Here is a 21022-nt window from a genome sequence, read left to right as displayed (position 1 = left end):
TTAGTATTATTGGATGCTTGCAATGGAATTTCTCTCATTATGTACATTTTAAATGTGAATAATAAGTCTGTCTGTCAATAAATTGCACAATCTGTGAAATTATTATTTATAGTCATAAATATGGATATAAGTATCTTGTAAAATAGTGAATTGTAATTTACTTTAAATAAACCAAAAAGTCCCACAAGCTTTAGCATAATGAATACTGGTTTTGCAAACTGAGCTGAATTTCAGAAATTTATCCTGGGCGCAGGCTGGAAATTCATATTTACATACACTTTTTCCTCTTGTTAAAATGTTATAACTCTAATTTCATACTTTTAAGAACCATATAACAATTAAAATACAAAATTAAATTCGTCAGCAGGTATTTTTTCCATTATAATGTGCTTCTAGCTGCTCCAGGACGGTAAGAACCGAGCTAACGGTACTGGCTGCTGAGCTGTGCCTGCTCCGCTCTCCCTCCTGGTGCATTGTGGTCTCTGTGCTAAAGGAAGCTGCTTGCACCGGAATCTGAAGAATTCGAGGTGTCCGCCAAGTCTGCGTTACCTCGGCAGCTCGTCTTTCCTCTCTCCGCACCTCTGTCTTATTCTTCACCACCCTCCCTGTTGGCACACTGTAAGTTTACCCGACACTATTCGGGACTTCATCTCTTATTTATCACCGAGTGTCTCTGGCGCGGCGTTAATCTCGGCTTGGTGAACGGACGACGCTAACATTAGCCATTTGAGATAACATCCCGCACCAGAAGCTACGCGGCTACCTAAAGTCGGCTAACGCTGCGCTGAACTGTCTAATGAAAAACTTGCATGGGTTGGTAGTTCGATAAACACTATGGTTTATCTGTCCCGCTGACCTTCGTTAATGTAACTAAATAGCTGGGGGCTAATTACCCGGCTAATTTCAGTGCGTATTACATCATTAGCTAGCTAGTAATGCTCATTCTAAACTAAATTAGCCAAAATGAAAGTAACTCAATCCTTTACGCAAACAAAACTACAAATATTTTCAAACGCATTATAAAATAAATGTAATTTTCCACGTTTATCTTGTATTATTCGCCTTTGATTCTCGACGTGGGTGTGTTCACATCCCAGCTTCAGCTCATTAAGACTGTTTTTGATAAAGTATACAAGATTACAGTAATCAGACACAGAGAAGAAAGGCTCGTGAAGCAAATTACAGGGATGGGTGGATTAATTTAAGAGGCATATCTCAGTCTCTGAGGCTTAAAGTCGTAGTGCGGAATGGGGAGGCAGCTGCGATGAAGGGAAGCAGCTTTTTGTGGTGAGATGCAGCACTCTCAGCCATTCTGAGCAGACTTCCTGTCTCTCATACACTGAAACCTTTAACTGACAACATGAATAACTTGCAAGGCAGGAAATCGTTCAGAGGTGAAATGTGAGGACGCATTTTTAGTATTAATGGTGTTTCGGTCACTTTGTTCTTTAAGCAGTCTGTTCATTCTTATATTATTTTCCAGGTTGATCAAGGAGGAAAGAAAAAATGTCTCAGGCGGACAAAATGAAGGTGAGCCATCTAAATGTCAAGGCTTGTTGTATCTCATGACCTCGAGAGGTGCGGGCGTTACCAGATTTCTACTTCTCGTGATGCTCTGCTTCGTTGGCAGATCGACCTGATATAGCTTCTCCTTGTGCCTGAGTTGATGAGGTTTTTAAATATTCCAGTTTATTCAGTCTGAATCAGAACTGCATGCTGGCTTGTGCAGGTCTCATGACCAAACCAAACAACCTCTTGTAAAAGCACGCAAAATACATCTGTTATGATAAGAGTTTAAAAAAAACACCAATCAGAGATTTCTGTGGCCAATTTCCAATGATTTCATAGCACTTTGACCGGCCAATACTGATGTTACAGATTTCTCTTTGACAAAAACCAGGGAAAAAATGTATTTGCTGTATAATTCAAACAGGAGCAGTGCCTCTAAGAAGTATTCACCCCTTTTTGGATGTTTTACCCTTTCATTGCTTTTACAAATCAATCACTATCAACTAAAAAACTCCTTAATGTCAAAGTGAAAATGAAAGATGAAAGTATTCAGCATAAAGAAGAGCATAAATATTCACTTGTTTTTAGTTTTTGTTTGCAATCTCAGCAACTGAATGAATGACTGAATATAGCATGAAGCACTTTCAGTATAAGTGTGGGCCGGTTGCCATTTTCTATGATTCAATGTTCTACCTAAGATGAGTTTGTCCTTTGCAGTAAAATTTTGCATGATTGGTTTATTGTTAAACGGGTAGAAATGACAAAATTTATCATTTTAATGTTTTCAAAATGGAAACTAGCACCTCACTGAATCCATAAGTAGTCCAGCGTGTTCAGATGGAATTGGACTAAATATTGGATTGAACTTTGCTGTGAAACTTTCAGATTCCTGTTTTAGGAGTTTAAATGGAGCAGCTGAAAACTCCTGCTTCTTCAGAACACGGCATACTCAGCATTGAACATCCACACAGAAGAGTGATGCTTTTAGCGCTCAGCTTCAGTTTGTTCACTGATTTGGAAAAATGTTGGACTGGCTGGTCAAGCGTAAAATCTGCTTTACGAAACCAAACAGTCAAACGTTGACTTCTTCTCGTTTCTCTGGAATGAATACACACTTTAGTTATGCTTTGACCTGGAAACATGCAGCTCAGTGAGTGAGGAGCGACATCCATAGCTTTGTCTTCGTTGTGTTTGAAATGGCCTGATCTTGGGCCTTTAGGAACAGGAAATGTCTTTTGGAAATAATGCAGAGATGTTCCAGCCGCCCTGCTTCTGTAAATAAAATGTTTTTTCATAAGTTGATGTCTCCTCTGTGATGGCAGATGTAGGTCTTCTAATTGGCTGTCGTACTGATGCCTGATTACATTCTGGTCTGGATGTGACTCCCAACGAGAATGTAAAAGGCCTCTGCCCTCAGTGTTGTTTTGGAACAGTCCTGACTTTCTCCTCTAACTCTCACAGCAGGGGCAGTTCACCAACCCAGAGACCCCGGGGTACGTTGGATTCGCCAACCTTCCGAATCAGGTTCACCGCAAGTCAGTCAAGAAAGGTTTTGAGTTCACCCTTATGGTTGTAGGTGAGTATATTGTTACTTTCCGTTGTGCGAAACTGGTTTTGTCAGGCCTGAGGAGCGATAGTGATAGCAAGTTTTTCACTGGCTAGTCCGAGCTTTTAGTTCATATCTTCGAATCACATGAATGTAGCTACTCAGCTGGGCTGAGCGGCGATGTTAACTCCTGATGTGTGTGTCCGTGTGAACCTCTGGGATTGTTGGGAAAGGGGAGGAAGATGGGGGGGGAGGGGGAGGGTAGAAACTACCCCGAACACGGCTCATCCTTCTGCTTTAAAATAAACCAGAGGAATGCAGCCTGTGGGCCTCGAGGGACTGATTCACACAGCGAGGCCTTCTGCTCTGTTCACTGTGAGAATACTCACTTAGTATTTATCTAGAGCAGGAATCTGGATCATAAGCAAATAGACTTTTCCTGTTTTATCAGCATAGCTTATTCTTCCTGACCACAATAGCAGTGATGAAGTTACAATGAAAACGAAAAAATGATGAATCACCAAATGAAGACAGCGTTGGACTTTTGTCTCCATATAATAATAATACAGTAACTTTCTACACGTTTCAGACATTTTGATTCTGTCACTTGGTAAAGATTTTAGTGGGAACCACGGGACAAACATTTCTTCGTAAAACACAAGCTGAGACACAGTATCTTGACTCATTTCATTCTGATTATTTAAGCTATTTGGACCACTTAGCTTATGTTGAATATGTTCACATGAAGGTAGAAATATTCAAAATGTTTTTAGCAACTCATATAAAACTGAAAATGTAAAAAAATTAGTTGGAAACGCTGGTAAATATTTGTGAAACCCATTAGCTAATCAGCTAATGTTCTAATTTTGCGTCTACTATCTCTTCAAATAGTAGACGTTCCTATTCATGCTCTTATTTTGGAGTGGGTGAATGTTTACCCAGCGGTTCTGTTTCCTCTCCTCACGTTGTCCACCGGCGATGTGGTGCAGCAAATGACCTTTAATCTGTTCCCAGCAACAGAGTTAGCAAAACTTAACTGAAACCACAAGTGAAAGGTTTGCTCTAAAATCATTTCCTGAGTCACAAACCACACAAGGCAGTGTTAGTTAAAAATATTAGCGAGAGAAACAAAAGGGAAGAAATAATAATGATGAGATTAAGAGTAGGTCATGCCTTTCTAAATGACATTGTATGTTTAATTGGGAGGAAAACATAATGATAAATGTGAAGGATGGGGAAGGAATAAAAATGTAGAACATGTATGGATGAATTGTAAAATATGAAAGGGAGAGATTGAGAAAAATAATAAGAAGGATAGCACAAGTGACATCCGCTAATATCAGCGATGGATGATAAAACCGCCTCTCTCGACTCACTGGGGGTTAAATTTTGCTTCCAAAACGATCTGATGGGACGCTGGAAAAGACTGTTGATGTGTTCAAGTTGTGCTAAAAGCTGCTAGCCTATCAGTGAAGCTATTCAAGCCTAACATAGCATCTCAATGCTAAACATGTAGCAGCAGTGCAGAGGTCTCCAATGCTAACATCAGCATCCACAGTCCACATTTCTAAAGAAGCTCAATGAGTGATCAGGACTTCCTGAAACCCTGGAAAGCTGATTGGGCAGAACTTTGCTCCAGTCTGATGGCTGATTAACCTGAAAAACATTAAAAGCAACACATTTCTTAGTTGTTGAGCTCGTATGTCTGTTTACTCAGTAATTTAGCAGCAAAAAGAGTTTCTGAATTTAATATATTGCTTTTTTCTCTGATACAATTTTTGACTTGGTCACCTGGGTTAGTGGACTCAGATGGTGTTCACTTCATTAATCTATGCTGCTGTCAGGACAGTAATGGAAGAAGCACAGTTCTATGTTCTGTAAAAAGCAGTGAAGAAAGAACATTGAAACATGGTTTCACTTCAGAATCGTCTGTGAATGTGGAATCCAGAGACGGTTTCAGGGTCTGACCTTTTGGGTTGTGAATAAACCATGGTTTTGGAATGTGCTTGATAAACTTAGACTTACTTTATTGACATTGCACAAATAAATACAGAACTGTTTTTGTAAACAAAATGTTGCTTAGCTACTGGAGTACACAGAAAAAATATAGAAAAACTATAAGTGTGCCTAAACTCCCCTTTATGCTACTGACCATTTCTTCAGCAGTTGGGATGATTTATAGGAAAGATTCGTATTAATTTAAGAAAGGTGTCATGTTTCAGGTTTTCCTGAAACTATAACTTGTTAAACCCGGTGGTAGGGGACCAGGTCAGTCATCTAGCAACATTCCATGTTTTTGAGTTAAAAAAAAAAACGTTTAATGTTGACAGGAAATTTGAAAATATCACTAGGTAATTATGTGTTATGGAAGACATTACTAACATTACCTAAACACAGACTATAAAGTCTTAAAAATGACCAAAAAAAACAACTAAAATAAATAGAACAAACCATTTTCAACCTTGTGGGACGCAACTGAAGCCTGGTGGCCCACCAGGCTTAGAATACCTGCCCTGTGTTTCTACAAGCCCTGTGTTTCTGTCTCATGTAGAGTTATTTCTATTTATTTTTCCAGCCGTTTCTCGCTAAACCTAATTTTTTATGCAGATCATGTCGTGTAGCACAGATTTAAAGCGCATTATCTTTTTGCTTACAGGTGAATCTGGACTCGGAAAATCCACCTTGATCAACAGCCTCTTCCTTACTGATCTTTATCCTGAAAGAGTCATTCCCGGGGCAGCAGGTAGAACACACACACACCTACACACTTTTAGTTCCATCTTAAATCTGCAGTTAAAGTCCTATACCATCTGCATTGTGTTTTGTCTCTGTAATAGAAAAGATTGAGAGGACGGTTCAGATCGAAGCATCGACTGTAGAAATAGAGGAGAGAGGGGTGAAGCTCCGCCTCACCGTCGTAGATACTCCAGGATACGGAGACGCCATCAATAGCCAAGACTGGTAGGAAATCACTTTTACATCTAATGAGTAGATATAAGTTTTAGTCGCTCTGTGTTTAGATTTTATTGCCAATGTTTCCTTCTTTTGATCCAGTTTCAGCACCATCATCGCCTACATCGATGACCAGTTTGAGCGCTACCTCCACGACGAAAGTGGCCTAAACCGCAGACACATTGTAGACAACAGGGTTCACTGCTGCTTCTACTTCATCTCCCCTCTGGGCCACGGGTGTGTGCCTCCTTACACACCGACACACATGCAAACACTGCTTCTGTTAGAGTAAATGCTTCAATAAATTAGCCTGATTTTCTTAATTTTAGGAGGTTGGCTGATGCTTCAATGTGAAAGTGATCTTATGTATCTTTGTGAAATCAGCCACTGTCCCCCTTTTTGCTCTCCAATGACAGACGGTTGACTGTAAGCCCCGCCCACCAGGTCACATCTGCATGTGCTCAGTTAACAATACTCACCCCATGGCTACCATCTTAGCAACCTTGTTGCTATGTTTTCTGACAGAAAAATTGGTATCAGCCTAAATGGGAACGGTCAGGTCAGGCTTTTTAAAGATTGGTGATCAGGGCCTGAAAAGTTGAAATGAGTGGCACCAGATCATGTGTGATTTATATGGGATGGAAAGAATTAAATTTCCAGGTGGATTGCAACTTGCAAAATTTGAAAAGATCTAGGTTAAATAAAAAAAGAAATGGTGGTAAATTGCTCAGAATTTGTCTCGTTGTATTAATTGTATTACAGTTTGAGTTATTTACATGTTAAATGTTTGATTGTGCTTTCTTCAGTGTTTTCTTCATGTATGTGTGGTTATGTTAAGGAAAGCTTGGAAAAAAAAACTAAATTAATTCTCTGCTCGGCCAGTTCACTTCGTTTTAAATTATTTTTCTCTAATATTTGCTGACTTCTTGGTTTCCTGTCCAAACCAGCCTGAAACCTCTGGATGTCCAGTTCATGAAGGCCATCCACAACAAGGTGAACGTGGTTCCGGTCATCGCCAAGGCCGACACGCTCACCCTGAGAGAGAGGGAGAGGCTGAAGCGCAGGGTAAAGTGTTGCCACGGCTCCACTTCCTGTCTCACCATCACAGCCACTGGGAATTATATCTGGAATGGCTTCATAACTCTTTTTTTTCTTCTCTTTTTTTAATAATGCTAAGATTCTTGATGAGATCGATGAGCACGGTATCAAGATCTATCACCTCCCTGACGCCGAGTCGGATGAAGATGAAGACTTCAAAGAGCAGACCAGGATCCTCAAGGTTGTTGATTCTCCACACAGCAGCTCATTTATCACATTCAGTATCAGATTCCTAAAGTCGTCTTTTCACTTCAGGACGCGTTCCATTTGTAACATGATATGCTACTTCTCTTGTTTAGGCTAGCATCCCGTTTGCAGTGGTGGGCTCCAACCAGCAGATTGAGGCCAAAGGGAAGAAGGTCAGAGGTCGCCTGTACCCGTGGGGTGTGGTGGAGGTGGAGAACCCAGAACACAACGACTTCCTGAAGCTGCGGACCATGCTGATGTAAGAGAGGAAAGAGCTGAAACTACAACTAGCATGATGACAAAATTTTCTGGAGGATAAATTGTCCCAGAAATGATTGAGATCATTTTCAAGTAACGATCTGAGATCTGAGAGGAATGTCTTTACTGTGCTCATTTCAACACTTTGTTTTTTAAGGTGCTTGAACTCTGTTAACATTTATCTCTGGGAAATTCTCTGGAAGTACCTGGAATCCAGCAAGGGTACTTGTTGAGATTGTAAAAGATCTTATAAATTCGGGACCTGTCGTCGACTCAAGATTTTTGTTAAATACTGTATGCACTGTTTGAAGAAATAAAAACAGTTTATACAGTAAAGCAGAGCAGGACCAAACTGTCTGTTTTTACTGCAGAACTACTCTGTTACTCTGCTGGTAGCATAGAGCTGTTGAAAAGGGGAAAACGACATTCCAATTGCATAATTGACTCTGTTGACTTCAGGCTGCTGCCATCTTAAAGAAACCCTTAGAGGGAAAACCGTCCGGCCTAAGTCTGTGTAAATATCTGTGAAGCTCCTAACTTGGTTGCTGTTTTCCCACAGAACCCACATGCAGGACCTGCAGGAAGTGACCCAGGACCTGCACTATGAGAACTTCCGCTCGGACCGCCTCAAGCGGGGTGGCAGGTTGTCCTCCCATGGTTACGTTCTCCCTCTGTCTCCTGCGTACGTACCTGTCTGCCTGCCTGCTCTGTCTCCAGCTCCCCCACCTCCAAACAGCAAACCTCCACCGATGACATGCTAGGTTTCACAAGCTGCGTTTTCATCGCAAATGTGCGCAAATCTGTCGATATTTTGCTAATATTGGGGAAAAACACAATTTCGCAGTTTCTGTGTTTCAATTAAAAAGGAAAATGAAATTAAAATCACTTGTGAATAAGCTAGTTCACGCGATAAGTCATTAAAAATAATGGCAGCCACTGATGTCAACCTGGATTCAACACGTTGGAATGAAACACAACGTTTTATAAACTGAGAGCCTTGGTAAAGCCAACTCCACATTGTCTGGAAAAAAAATCAAACAAACCATCATCCTGCAATCACTTCCTGTCGTCTTCTTCATTGTTTCCACCAGTAGTAACATCCGGCTGTTGATCACATGCGAAAAAAGTGTTTCTACTGCACTTTTGCGGAATACATCTATTTCAATTTGGCTGAAACCCACCTCATCTTAGTGCAAAAACGTTTTATCGAAAAACACGAGTTTTTTTTTATTTAATTTTTTTAAAGTTGGCGCGTTTCAGTTAAGCGAATTTGTTTTCATAATTTCAATTTGCTCAACTGAACAAATTGTACTGAACAGAAACACAGCTATGGACACATGGTGGGTATCAACAATGTTGAATTTAGCACTTTAGCATTACCTACAACTAAATAATATGTCAGCATTAGCAAAACTACTTTAGGGTTAGCGCAGCTAACTTTTTAGCTAGCTGTATCCATTTTCCTTTGGCAGCAGTATGTAGAACTGATGTTAGGAGTTGTAGACTTTTTTTTAAGAATTAGTTCTGCTGTTGATGACAAAGCATGTGTAGATAGTGTCTGTAGATTAGAATCAGGATGTGTGTGTGTGTGTGTGTGTGTGTGTGTGTGTGTGTGTGTGTGTGGTGTAACATAGTTTGGTTCCATCATGGAACTGGTTTAGCTCTGTGTTCTGAAGTCAACCACAGGAAGTGGTTTTCGCTGTCTGACTGCTCTGCCATCTGTCCACTGATGGCTGTGCTGATCTCCACTTGTGGCCAGGGGGAGGTAATGTTTTTATCATTAGAGGGGAGGCAAGCTGTTCCCCGGACTTCGGCACTAATTACTGCTTCTTATGGATCTTCCTGCTTTGGACTCTTTTTGATATTTGTCTTAGAGGCAACAAGAACACTAACCCACTAACCGTTTTCCCTCTCTCAGTTTGGCTTTTGTCTTATTTCCCTAAAGCTGCTTAAAGCTGAGTAACAAGCGCTTCCTCACATAGTGTTTCTGAGCAGACTCTGTGTTAATAATAAATAAATCAGTGCACAAAGCAAATGGCACCATATTAACCTCCCTTACTGCTTTCAGCTTCATTTATTGGGTGTTCATATAAAATATTACATGTTGGTAATGCAGCCTATGGTGAGTGAAGAGTGGAAAATTACAACAAATGACTAACTTATGAAATAATTATTCAAATCAGGGATGAACCGATCCACTTTTTTTACTTTTGATATCGATATCTGAGGTTTAGTATCGGCCGATCTGATACTGAAACACAACTGCGTTGACTTAAAATGTTTATTTAAAAAAAACTTTTAAAAAACAGACATAAATGCACTGAATTCCAAATTAATTTGATAACTCTACACTTAAATACACCAACAGCTTCACAAGCTTTGGTCAAACATGTAAAACAACTTTCATGTGTTCTGTCAGTGTAATTAAGAGTAAAACATCCAATGTAACATACATAATAAACAAACTGAAACTGACAAAACCAATAGATTGATTATGTTGGTCAAACATATAAATAATAAACTCCAACAAAAAAAATAATAAGGCATGATGTCACTTAGAGCACAAAGCATAGAATTAGACTGAATAGATCTGCTCCTGTGCACATTGTCACCAATACCCGATCTAGAGTTTTTTTTCAGTATCGGGACTGATACAAATATTAATATTGGATCAGTGCATCTCTAATTTATTTTTAAAACTGGAGATAAATACACTTACTAAATGTAGAATTAATTGCATGTTCTTTGAATAAATGTATTGATTTCATTTTAAAAACTAGATATAATAATTTCATGTTTGAAGAAATGTTTAATAGAAATCAAAACATTTAATTCTTTATTCAATTATTTTTGTATTTACTTTCAGTATTAGACAAATTAACACATTTAAAGTAATTACTTCATAAATTATTTATTCATTGTAATTTGGCTCTCTTCACTCTCCATGGCAACCAAAGGTAACATGAAGCCTGACTGAAGTTGTCTCACCTGTGCAGGAAGGCCCCGGAGCCAGAGGAAATGGACAAGGACATGATTCTGCAGGAGAAGGAGGCTGAGGTTGGAGTCTGACCAATGTCTGACCGCTTCATGAAATGCATTATTCATGCATACTTCTAACTTTATTTTCATAATAGCCATACTTTTTGTGAATACACTTATCATATATTTGAAAAAACTGAGAATTTGCTAGGAAAAAAAATTAGATTTTTATTCGAGCGAATATTCAACTTTTGGAGCTCAGAAATTTGCTCTTCTATTTTTATATACAGTGGCCCTAATACGCCATCATATTTATGCCATTATTTTAGGAAGGTGATGATATTGAAAACCTGTCCAGTACTGGCCTAGAAACAATCCCAGAGGTTTTCCCCATCCTCCTCGTCTCCCATGGAAACCTTGAGTTCAAGTAAACCAGATTCATTAGTTGCTGTTTCCAGCATGGCGTCTGGCCATTCTGTCAGATTCTTGGCCAAAGCTGATTTCCTGTGAAACCAAACAGACCCACAACAAAACGCCAGATTCTTTGGAGCCAGATGGAAACTAAAAGATCCGGACCAGGAGTCTACAACATTTATAATCCAAACGTCCTCAGTCCAGCTGAATAAAAATCATTTAGAGCCACTAATGCTACATGACCTCCCAGAAAAAACGACCTTATCAACAGCTCACCTGAATGAAGGATTGACTTCTCTAGTCATGCCATGTTTCCTTTTGAACGGTTTCTTCCATCTCTGATTGGCTGATAATCGGTTCTGACTGATCCAAGTGGAAAGTCAATCAGTTCCTATCATTTTTTAGGCTAATTTAAGATGGTCTCCATAAACTATAATGGTTACAACTAATTGTCCTTTTTAGCGTTTTTGCACTTTCATTCGATTTTGCTTTTGTCTGAACAGTCGTACATTTTGTTGTTTTGATGTTAGGGATCTGTGATGCATTTGATGTACAGGTTTTTTTCGTCGCTCCTTGTTTTAAGTTCAGATTCCCTGTCTCACCTCTGGATGTTCTGTGTCATGTAGCTGAGGAGAATGCAAGAGATGATCGCTAAGATGCAGGCCCAAATGCAGAACCAAGGAGAGGGAGATGGCCAACATGTGTAGAAGGAAAGAAAAAAAACATAAGCAAACATCGTCTTTGGTAAGCATCAAACCAGGAAGTGTGCTCCGGTTTCTGTTCCCACAGCGATGTAATTTTCTTATCATTTTCTTTCAGGTGGATTTCAACCGGCGACCAGCTGACCCCTAAAGTTTAGTTCCAGATAGAATCTGAAGTCTTCTTTTTTCTTTTTTTTTTTTTTACATTTTGTTTGATATACTCAGTGTTATGTTTATATATTTACATATAAAACTTTATTTTCTTTCTATTTTTTATGCATTTTTTTTTTAATATGCTTAGATGAAGTCAAGTCATCCATCTCACTCAGATGGTGGCCCACGTTTTGCTAGGATGTTTCTGTTACGTTTATTTAATTTGTGGACGACTTCTGTTCAGAAAGCCAAAGTTTTGCTGCATCTGTTCAGAGGTTTGTGAAAAATAATTCCTGAGAGAGCCACCTATGGTGAGAACTATTAAAAATGCCTATAATCTCCTCCCCTTTTTTAACCTAATGTTCCACTTATATGAATTTTCCATTTAATAGGACCTATCCTGCCAGTGTTAGCCAGTTTAAACTCTCTAACTGGACCCATCCTCTAACATGTAAGCGTTCAGAAGGTGACAGTTTTAAAGGATTAAAAGTGTTCAGCCTTCAGCCTCACCAGGTAGAAGTCAAAGGTTTTTATTCAGGCATAGTTGAGGTCAGGTTTTTATCCAGTAGTGCTGTTCTCAGATCAGTGTAGCCATATTAAAACTGCCTTTCACTGTGGTTAAGCTGAGGCTTCTAACAGTCTTCCTGTGCACCTGACTGGAGTACCGAGACATGACGTCTGTTTGGTGCTTTAAACTAACCGGGTGCTTTTACTCATGTGAAGTGTTACGTGGCGCAGCAGTAGCAGTGAGTGTGTTCTGTGTTAGATGGAAGTGGTGAATTGTGATGGTTTAACCCTGAACTTATCCCAGCTGCTGAGAGCTCTGGGGTCAGGAGGTGACCCGGCGGGGCCAACGTTCCTCAAACCAGCCAAGATTTGGGTTCTCCACATTCCTCTTTTGTGCTGTTTCTACCCAACATTAAGTACCAAATATTGTTCTTTATGCATATATTGAATAAAAAAATGTTTATTAAACTTTCAAACTCACTTGTAATTTGGCTTTTTATTTATATCTTTACAATCTTTGAAATAGTGCAGGGCATGTTTCCCATCAGGCCGACTGAGGCTCATCGCACGAAAGGCCCTTAACCTTTAAAGGGCCAGTATTATGTAAAATGCACTTTATTTTTAACATGTCATTCCCTCATCACAAACATACCTTAAGTATTGCTTTGATTTTTTTCATGCATGTTTGAGTAATCCTTTAATCTCCCCTAGCAACCATTCAGCTGTTTGAAACACCTGGGTGGACCTAGCTCCGCCCATGAGGACAAAGCTCCTCCTCAGTCCTGCAGTTTCCAAGCTTCTGCCCACCCTCCACTCGGCTCCTCAGACTAGCAAACAGCAATTAGCAAAAACCTGGTGGAATTGTGCATCTGCTGAGCTCATTATGAATGCTGATGTGATGAAGGTGAAGTTTCAGAAGAGTATTTAAAGAGACAGGCCCAGTTTCAAGGCTTTAAATTACACAAATTTCTTTTAAGTCATATTTGATACATATGAAGCATTTTTATAACTGAAGGTTGAGCCTGGATAATACCTTCCATCATGACACCCACGTTTCTAGTTATCTTTAATGACGCAGGGATTTCACACTTCAGATGCCCCTAAATATGACGGTGATCAGTAATTCTTATGCTCCAAATCCCCAACTCACTGTATGAGGAGGGAGAAAATGGGAGTGCATTGAAAAAAAATTCATTTTGTAATATCAAGATGTCCCTTTATAATGGAGTTTCTTTGAGTGAAAGTAGGCATGGTGTTAGAAGAGTTCATGGAGCAAGAAAAAAAAGACAGGAGATAATTTTCAATAGTCTTTATAGCAGATTTCTTCTCACTAACAGGTATACACAACGGTCTAAATGGCATGGCTTTTTTTTTTCTTTTTGTTTTAGTGTTAAATACTCTTCGTTTTTAAAGAAAAACTGTAAAAATATTTAATTGTAACTAATTATAAGATCTCTTTCAGGGTGTAGACGGGGGGGAAGGTGGCAGTGGTACAACAGGTGGTCTGTTTGTGGTCGTCAGAGCTGTTGTGTTCATGGACAGATGGACGAAAAAAAAAAAAAAACAAGGCCGGGTGACGTTACATCCAATAGGGGGTTTCACCGTGAAGATGGAGTCATGTTACCATTTAAAGTAAACCTGAAAGGAAAACGTGGATTAGCAGGTTACAGTCAGAGACGTGACGTCGGTTTTAGAACGCCGGCGGCGGAAGCGGCACCTGCACACTCTCTCCATCATATGTGTGACCAGACGGTCAGAGATGCCTGGGAAGGACTCCTCTGCCAGGCTGAAGGCGTTCTCCAGCTCCTCAATGGCTCCTACTCCACCTCCGCTGGCCCGACGCTTGTCTTTCAACTGATGGGGAAGAAAAGTATTGTCCATAACTGGTCTGGTTATGTCAATAAGTTGCAGTTGTGATGAGGAGCAGGAGGAGTGTGACTTGCCTCTCTGAATATGGGCGTTACCAAAGCAGACAAGCACTGGGACTTAGGCTGTCGTTTCATAGAATCTCCGGACTAAAGAGAGGAGGAGAGGTAGAGAGCTGAGCGACCTGACAGAGCAGCTGCTGGTTGCCGTGTACGGCAGTGGGATGCCTCACCTCTGAGTCCGGCTGTGGGTAGCCCTGCTGTAGCTGGCTTATAGATTTGACTGTGGGGAAGTTCCACAGGGGAGTCTGCTCAACGTCACCGTCGGCATCCCTGTGAGGTGGAGGAGAATGAAACACTGCTGATTCAGCGAGAGGACAGAAATGCTCTTAGAGTCACGACGGCACTAACATGTCTGAGTCGTCGGAGCTGGACTCCTCCCCATGTCCCTCGGATTTCCAGCGCCGGTATCGGTCGATCAGCTCTGTGAGATACGTCGTCTTCTTGGTGTGACGGGTGATAAACTTATGCTTCAGGAGCTCTTTGGCAGTGGGCCTCTGTGCAGACAGAACACAAGCAAAAAATACCCACTAAAAATCACAACCCATTTACTTACTTATTTTCATTAGGGATGCACCGATCCACTTTTTTCACTGCCAATACTGATACCGATATCTGAGGTACTGAACTGACTTCAAATGTCTTTTTTATGAACACAGACATAAAGGTACTGAATTATAAATTAATCTTCTAACTCTGTATCAGTACAGCTCACTTAAATACAAAAAACAGCTTCATAAGTTTGGTCAAACATGTAAAAACAACTTTCATTTGTTCTGTCAATGCAATTAGGAGTAGAACAGTCAATGCGAAATAGATAATAAAGAGACAAACTGACAAACACAATAGGTTGACTGTCTCTGTCAAACATGCAAAAAATAATTTCCAACAAACTTTCTTTCAAATGGTTCAGAAAGTGAAATTAGAAATTCTAAATATAATGTCAAATAAATAATAAAGCATGACATCACTCAGAGCACAAAGCATAGAATTAGACTGAATAAATTGGGCACATTGTCACTGATACCTGACCTAGAATTTTTTGCAATATCGGACCGATACGGATATTAACTTTGGTTCGGTGCATCTCTAATTTTTATACGTTTTAATTAGCGAAGCTCTCTTTTTCCACGCTGAAAAGCTCCAGAATTGTGAGCTTAAAAAACGGACACAGCTGTTGGACTCACAAAACGAGGGTCTTTGTTTAGGCAGGCCTCCACAAACTCTTTGAAAGGTTTGCTGTAGGGGCCCTCCAGGGTGGGCGGGGGGTTTTTGGGGATGAGGAACAAGACCCTCATGGGGTGCAGCTCCGAGTTGGGCGGCTCTCCTTTAGCCAGCTCTATGGCCGTTATCCCCAGGGACCAGATGTCGGCCTGAAACGGAGCAGAAACATGTCGTCACGTCATGCGACACAAAACGAGCTGCAACTAAGAAACAGACTTCAAATCTAAAAACAGCAATGGTTTCCCACACTGAAACACACAAGAAAATGAGAAATTTTAGTAGATTTTTATGTAATAAATCAACACAAACCAGAGGGACGATGAAAAAAGCTTTTAACAACTTGGTGCAACAAAAATCTGAAAAGTGTGGTGTGCACATTTTTAGAATTAGCATCAGCCTTTACTGTACAGAAGCACAACAAAACTTGTTACTATTTCAGTATAAACCCAGAGTTTTGTTTGTCTTTTCATGTTTAATTATTATTATTATGATAGGTATTTTTTCTTGTTTTCTTAATTATTTTATTTTGTCCCTGACATTTTACTTGTTCTGAAAATAAAGATTTCATTTCATTTAGAGTTAGGTTCCAGAACAGTATCCTGAGCTATAAGCGTCTCTCACAGAATAGTTCAATCTACTATAAACTAGCACTACATGCTAGTTTTGTGGTAGCTAAAACTAGCATGTAGTTATTATTACTTGCATGTAGTGATTATTAATTAGTGTAGCCGGTAGGAGCAGACGAGATTGGGGGTTGAGTGTTGGTTCCAACAGACACTTCTGGAGGAGCTGCACCCATCACATTTACAGCTGTCAGTCATGCACTCTGAAAACGGGGCTTTTATGGAAGGGAAGGGCAAGAAAAACAAGCTGCTGGTGAAAGTAACCTCAGAGAGTTTTCTACCCGCCGCCTCAGTGAACATGAGGAAGTGGGAGTTTGGGTCAGATGTGAGTAAAAGCTAACTTCCTGGCGTCCAAACCAACAGAGGCTCAACCTTAAACCTACAGCCAAGTAGTTCAGATCAAAGCACATTTCTGTGCCAGCATGTCTGAGACAAGAATGGAAAACTAACGTTTACCATCCAGTCTGAGTTCAGTTCCTAGAAGTGCAAAGCTGAAAGAGACGCCCAGCGTGTGTAACAGTAACTCTGTCAGTCATGGTGCTTGTGGTTGCCGTTTGCTGCTGCCAGGCTCGTTGCTGCTGCTCCTCTCTCACCTTGAAGTCATAAGCCGACTGCTTGATGACCTCCGGTGCCATCCAGAACGGCGTGCCAACAAATGTGTTCCTCTTGATCTGGGTGTCTGTCAGCTGGCCGGCCACTCCGAAATCAGCAAGCTTCACATCGCCCTGCTCCGATAGCAACACGTTGGCAGCTGGATGAGAGAGAGAGAGAGAAAGAGAGAGAGAGAGGAAGAGAGAGAAAGAGAGAGAGAGTGCTCAATAAGCTGGGTTAGCCTTTGCTATCCGTTACAGAAGTCCTAAATGCTCCATGGTGAAACTGGGTCACCAGCAAACACCTGGTCTGGAGTAAAACTGCTGCAGCCTCATTTGATCAGTGGCACTCTTCATCATAAACAACACAAGCCTATGATAAATATGGAAAATGTAAATTTAAATACATAAAATTAAACAAAGTTGTGTTTTTCTTATCTGAAGGACGTAGAGATAGAGGATCTAGATGTCTCCCTTTAAATGGTGCGCTCTCTGCTACACAAGGGCTACTTGCCTAAGAAATCAGTCAGCAAGGTCTCTTCTTCATCCAGCGACTAGTCTCCATGGTAACAGTATTATTGTACTTCCATTAGCGCTTTGAGGTTTACAGCAGATAAACCTCCAAGTGTATCTGGATGTATGTTCTGCAGTAGACCCAGTCAGGAAGGAACAATAAATACCAGCACCATAAAATACCAGCTAATGGTTCTGTCCACTTCTGATCTGCCGTGAGAAAGAACTGACCGTTAGCCCGGCCCACCTGGTCATGTCCTGTGGTTAACAATTGTAACCCCACCGTTGCCAACCTAGCAACCATTCAGACAAAATAAAGTAAAATGGGAATCTGCAGGTCAGGCTTTTTAAAGATCAGTGATCGGCCAGAAAACTGCAGTCGGTTCAGCCCTTATATTAAAGTACAAGGAAAAACTATTTCACCTTTTCACATGAGAATAGCCTAAGAGGGAACCATATCAATATTCTATATATAACAGTAAGTAAAATAGATGAGAAGCACTCTAAAAGTTTATCATGAGTTAGTTTTCTAGTTTGTACTGGTTTAAACTAAATGTGTTTTTTTTCCCAGTTGGCAGTCCCTAACTTTTATATTTAGTTATTTTTTGCAGCTCTTCTGTTTAATATATCACTGAAAGATTCCAGAGAGAAACAAACGCCTCCTGCATGCTCCAAAAACTGAAACACATGCAGCCATTTGATCATTTTTGGAAGGTTTAAGGAAGTAAAATCTCATAAAAGCAATAGCTGTGCATGTATGGCCCAAATGTAAAGAAATCAACATTCAACCCCTGAGAAAGATGGTACAATCCTCACATTTGGTCATTCTTTTCCTACTTTCAACACATTGAATTTTAAGACATCATGCTTTCTCACTAGCTGTATCCAACCAGAAGGAGCTGATGAAACTAAATGATCCACGTCTTTCACTTCAGATGTCTCAACAGGAGCACTAAGCTGTAGGACTAAACTCTTCGGGGAACACCCTGCAGAAGAGCAGAGCAGAGCGGAGACAAATGCAATCCCTGAAACGTGTTGCTGAGAACAAGACACTGAATCTGTGGCTTCAGCACTAAAAAGCACAAACGCTCTACAGAGAGGTCAAGAAGCAGGGAGAAATGATGCATTCATGTTTCTGCGGAATATTAAACACACTAATAGTCAAACTTATTAAATGTCTCACTTTTGTCACTGTGGGATTATTACAATCAATCTATTTTATGAGTAACAAAGAAAAACATTTAAAGGGGCAGTGTTAAGTGTTTTTCAGGCATACTATCGGTTGTTACAAAAATACTTATTTATTTCAAATTTGACTTTGTGATTGAGGTGCTTTACACAGCTGAATGGTTGCCACGGGAGATTAATGGATTTCTCAATCAAGGCAACACTCCAGGTATGTTTTTGATGAGGGAATAATGCTGCATCATGATGTAAATCTAAAATGAAAGTTAATTAAAAAAAAAAAGAGATGTAAATGAAAATAAAATACCAACGTGAATATGTTTAGCACCTACAGATGGCTGTGACGTTACAACCTCACACACGCTTGTGAAATCAAGCAGAAGAGAACGTGTGTAGTGTGACTGTGACTGCGTGGCTGAGTGTGAAGCATCTGGTTCGGGCTCGGCCAGCACCAGGCTGTAGTCACACATCTTTCATTACCTTTGATATCTCTGTGAATCTTCCTCTCCGAGTGCAGATACTCGAGGCCTTTGAGAATCTCCCTCAGTATCGTGGCGATGTAGGTCTCCTCCAGAGGTCCGGGGCGGAGCTGGGCCGGGGAGAGACGGGACGGTTTGGATTCTCGTTTTCAGTCTGGCTGCAACAACAACGGGCTGTGAAACGTAGAAAACATCTTACCAGATCCAGAGCAGATCCTCCGCCCAAATACTCCATGATGATCCATAGCTTGGTTCCCTTCAGGGGGAAAAAAAGAATCGAGTATTAACTGACAGTTATTTCACATCGTCTTTAACTTGTTTTAGAGCGTTTTACAATTCATCTCCTGGTTCTTATTTCAACTTTCTGAAATTAAAGTTATAACCACATAAATTAGACTTATTTTTTAGTTTTCTAGTTATTCTGATTTTTGGATGTGACATTTTCTTTGCTTAAAAAAAAATAAATAAATAATAATAATAATAATAATAATAGTGATTCATTTTAATCTATGGATAAATTGTTGCTACTTCTCTCTTAGACTTTTTTTATATTGTTTATTTAATTTAAACTCTTTCTCTGGTTTCCTTTTAAAGTCTATTTGGCTGTCAACACAATAGTTTGACCTCCGTCACATTAAGTCTAGATTATGCTATAATTGTTTATTTGTTTGGTTTGTTAACCAAAACCCAGTTGGGATTGTTGAGATTTTATGTAATACAAACAGGCTGAAACAATTAATTGTGATTAATCAATTATTTAAATAATTTTTGTAATGGATTAATCATTAAGTGAGGTATACAGACTAAAGAAAAAAGGCAACTTGCTGAAAGATCAACATGTTCAGAACAGTAATTAAGCCACAGCTGCACAGGAAATGTATACATTTTGCACATTTGAGATAAATGTCTGTAAATAAGCTCTGATCAGTACTCTTCAAGTGACAGTTTTAGCTTCACCTGGATCAAGTTCTGTAAAAGAACTACCACAAAGCACCTTTAGCTATCCACTTATTAATCAGTTTATGTCAAGCAGAAATGTCAGAGGAAACATGAACTTTTATTATTTATGAAGGATTTTGAAAAGGAAAGACACTTCACAGTTCTGTGCTACTTGGTGTTGGTCTATGTCATAAAATGCCTCAATAAGACATTCTTGTTTGTAGTTGTGACATGAAATGTGAAAAATTTATATTATTGCGAGGCTCTTTATGTAGTTATCCCATTGTTGTGTGTGTGTGTGTGTGTTGTTTTTTTTTACTATCTCACCTTCAAATATGATCCATAATACTTGGTAACAAACGGACTATCACATTGGCTCAGGACTGTGATCTCCTGTTGAATATCTTCTATTTCATCCTCGGCTTCTTCCAGGTCAATAATTTTAATGGCCACCACCTCCTTGGTGCGGTTGTTGAGACCCTTGTAAACCTCTCCAAAAGAACCCTTTCCAATCCGCTCCTGCTTGGTGAAGTACTCCTCCGGGTCCAGCTTGGTGTTCTGGATGAGTGACAGACAAATCTAAGCATTTTGTATGCTAATAAAGGTGCTTATGTTTTATTGTATGTGTGTGTGTGTGTGTGTGTGTGTGCACTGTGAGGTTGTCCCTAATTGACATAAAAAGCACAGAAAGCAATGCTGCTATTGCTACCTTAAATGTATATTCGATGTACTATAGTGCTGTGCTGCAAAATATTAATAGAAAATATGATTAGCTGCGTGTGTTTTACATTACTATATTTGAAATAACAGCAGCAAATAAACTCAAAGTTACGAGGTTGTCTCAGCGCACAAATATATCAACTGCAAATGCAAAATTACTGAGAATTGAAATTATAAAACAGCACATTACATTTTAAATTATCTTACAAATTGTCTCCAATCATCTTTCTTGCTAAATGTAATGATAATAAAAAATGGTACATGTTGTGACAATTGGTTTAACCGTGTGCCCCGATGTCTTGGACCCCCACCCATCCTTATTCCTGAAAAGCCTGACAGCCACAGGAATCCACTAAACAAAGGATAAGAAAGGTGACAGGAGGTTCTGTACCTGGTTCTGTAAGTCTCCAAGGTGTGCCATCCCTTCTGCCGGGTCGGACAGAGCGACAGTCACAGCTCTGTCTTTCCAAACTTATCAGTCCTTACAGTTTTCGCCGCTTCCCGTCGCTGCTCTCTAGGAA

At 39.9% G+C, this 21022-nt stretch overlaps 2 protein-coding genes across 3 annotated transcripts; one reads left to right on the top strand and one right to left on the bottom strand.

Moving 5' to 3' along the window:
* The first annotated feature begins 441 nt into the window (after window positions 1–441).
* septin2 (septin 2) lies at window positions 442–12783 on the top strand. Of its 2 annotated transcripts, none has more exons than XM_007568721.2 (13): window positions 442–618; window positions 1484–1530; window positions 2971–3085; window positions 5712–5798; window positions 5893–6016; window positions 6110–6244; window positions 6955–7072; window positions 7185–7286; window positions 7405–7550; window positions 8109–8231; window positions 10546–10606; window positions 11569–11686; window positions 11762–12783. In XM_007568721.2, exons 2-12 carry the CDS (start codon window positions 1507–1509, stop codon window positions 11647–11649), a joined length of 1116 nt encoding a protein of 371 aa, XP_007568783.1. In that variant the 5' UTR covers window positions 442–618; window positions 1484–1506; the 3' UTR covers window positions 11650–11686; window positions 11762–12783. The 2 variants fall into 2 exon arrangements, with proteins under 2 accessions (XP_007568783.1, XP_007568784.1); XM_007568722.2 differs by having other exon boundaries at window positions 443–618; window positions 8109–8192.
* An 814-nt stretch (window positions 12784–13597) lies between these two features.
* On the bottom strand, window positions 13598–20982 carry stk25b (serine/threonine kinase 25b). The gene is made up of 11 exons (XM_007568720.2): window positions 20893–20982; window positions 20109–20339; window positions 19042–19098; window positions 18844–18952; window positions 16669–16826; window positions 15416–15601; window positions 14580–14725; window positions 14402–14501; window positions 14247–14318; window positions 14021–14157; window positions 13598–13941 (listed from the first exon to the last, which is right to left on the bottom strand). The coding sequence occupies exons 1-11, from the start codon at window positions 20920–20922 to the stop codon at window positions 13902–13904; spliced, it is 1266 nt and encodes a 421-aa protein (XP_007568782.1). The 5' UTR covers window positions 20923–20982; the 3' UTR covers window positions 13598–13901.
* Between the last annotated feature and the right edge of the window lie 40 nt (window positions 20983–21022).

Source organism: Poecilia formosa, unplaced genomic scaffold (genome assembly GCF_000485575.1).
Source record: "Poecilia formosa unplaced genomic scaffold, Poecilia_formosa-5.1.2 Scaffold230, whole genome shotgun sequence".
Classification (NCBI taxonomy): domain Eukaryota; kingdom Metazoa; phylum Chordata; class Actinopteri; order Cyprinodontiformes; family Poeciliidae; genus Poecilia; species Poecilia formosa.
The sequence above is the reverse complement of the archived record's forward strand: the minus strand, read 5'-3'. Positions and strand labels throughout refer to the sequence as shown.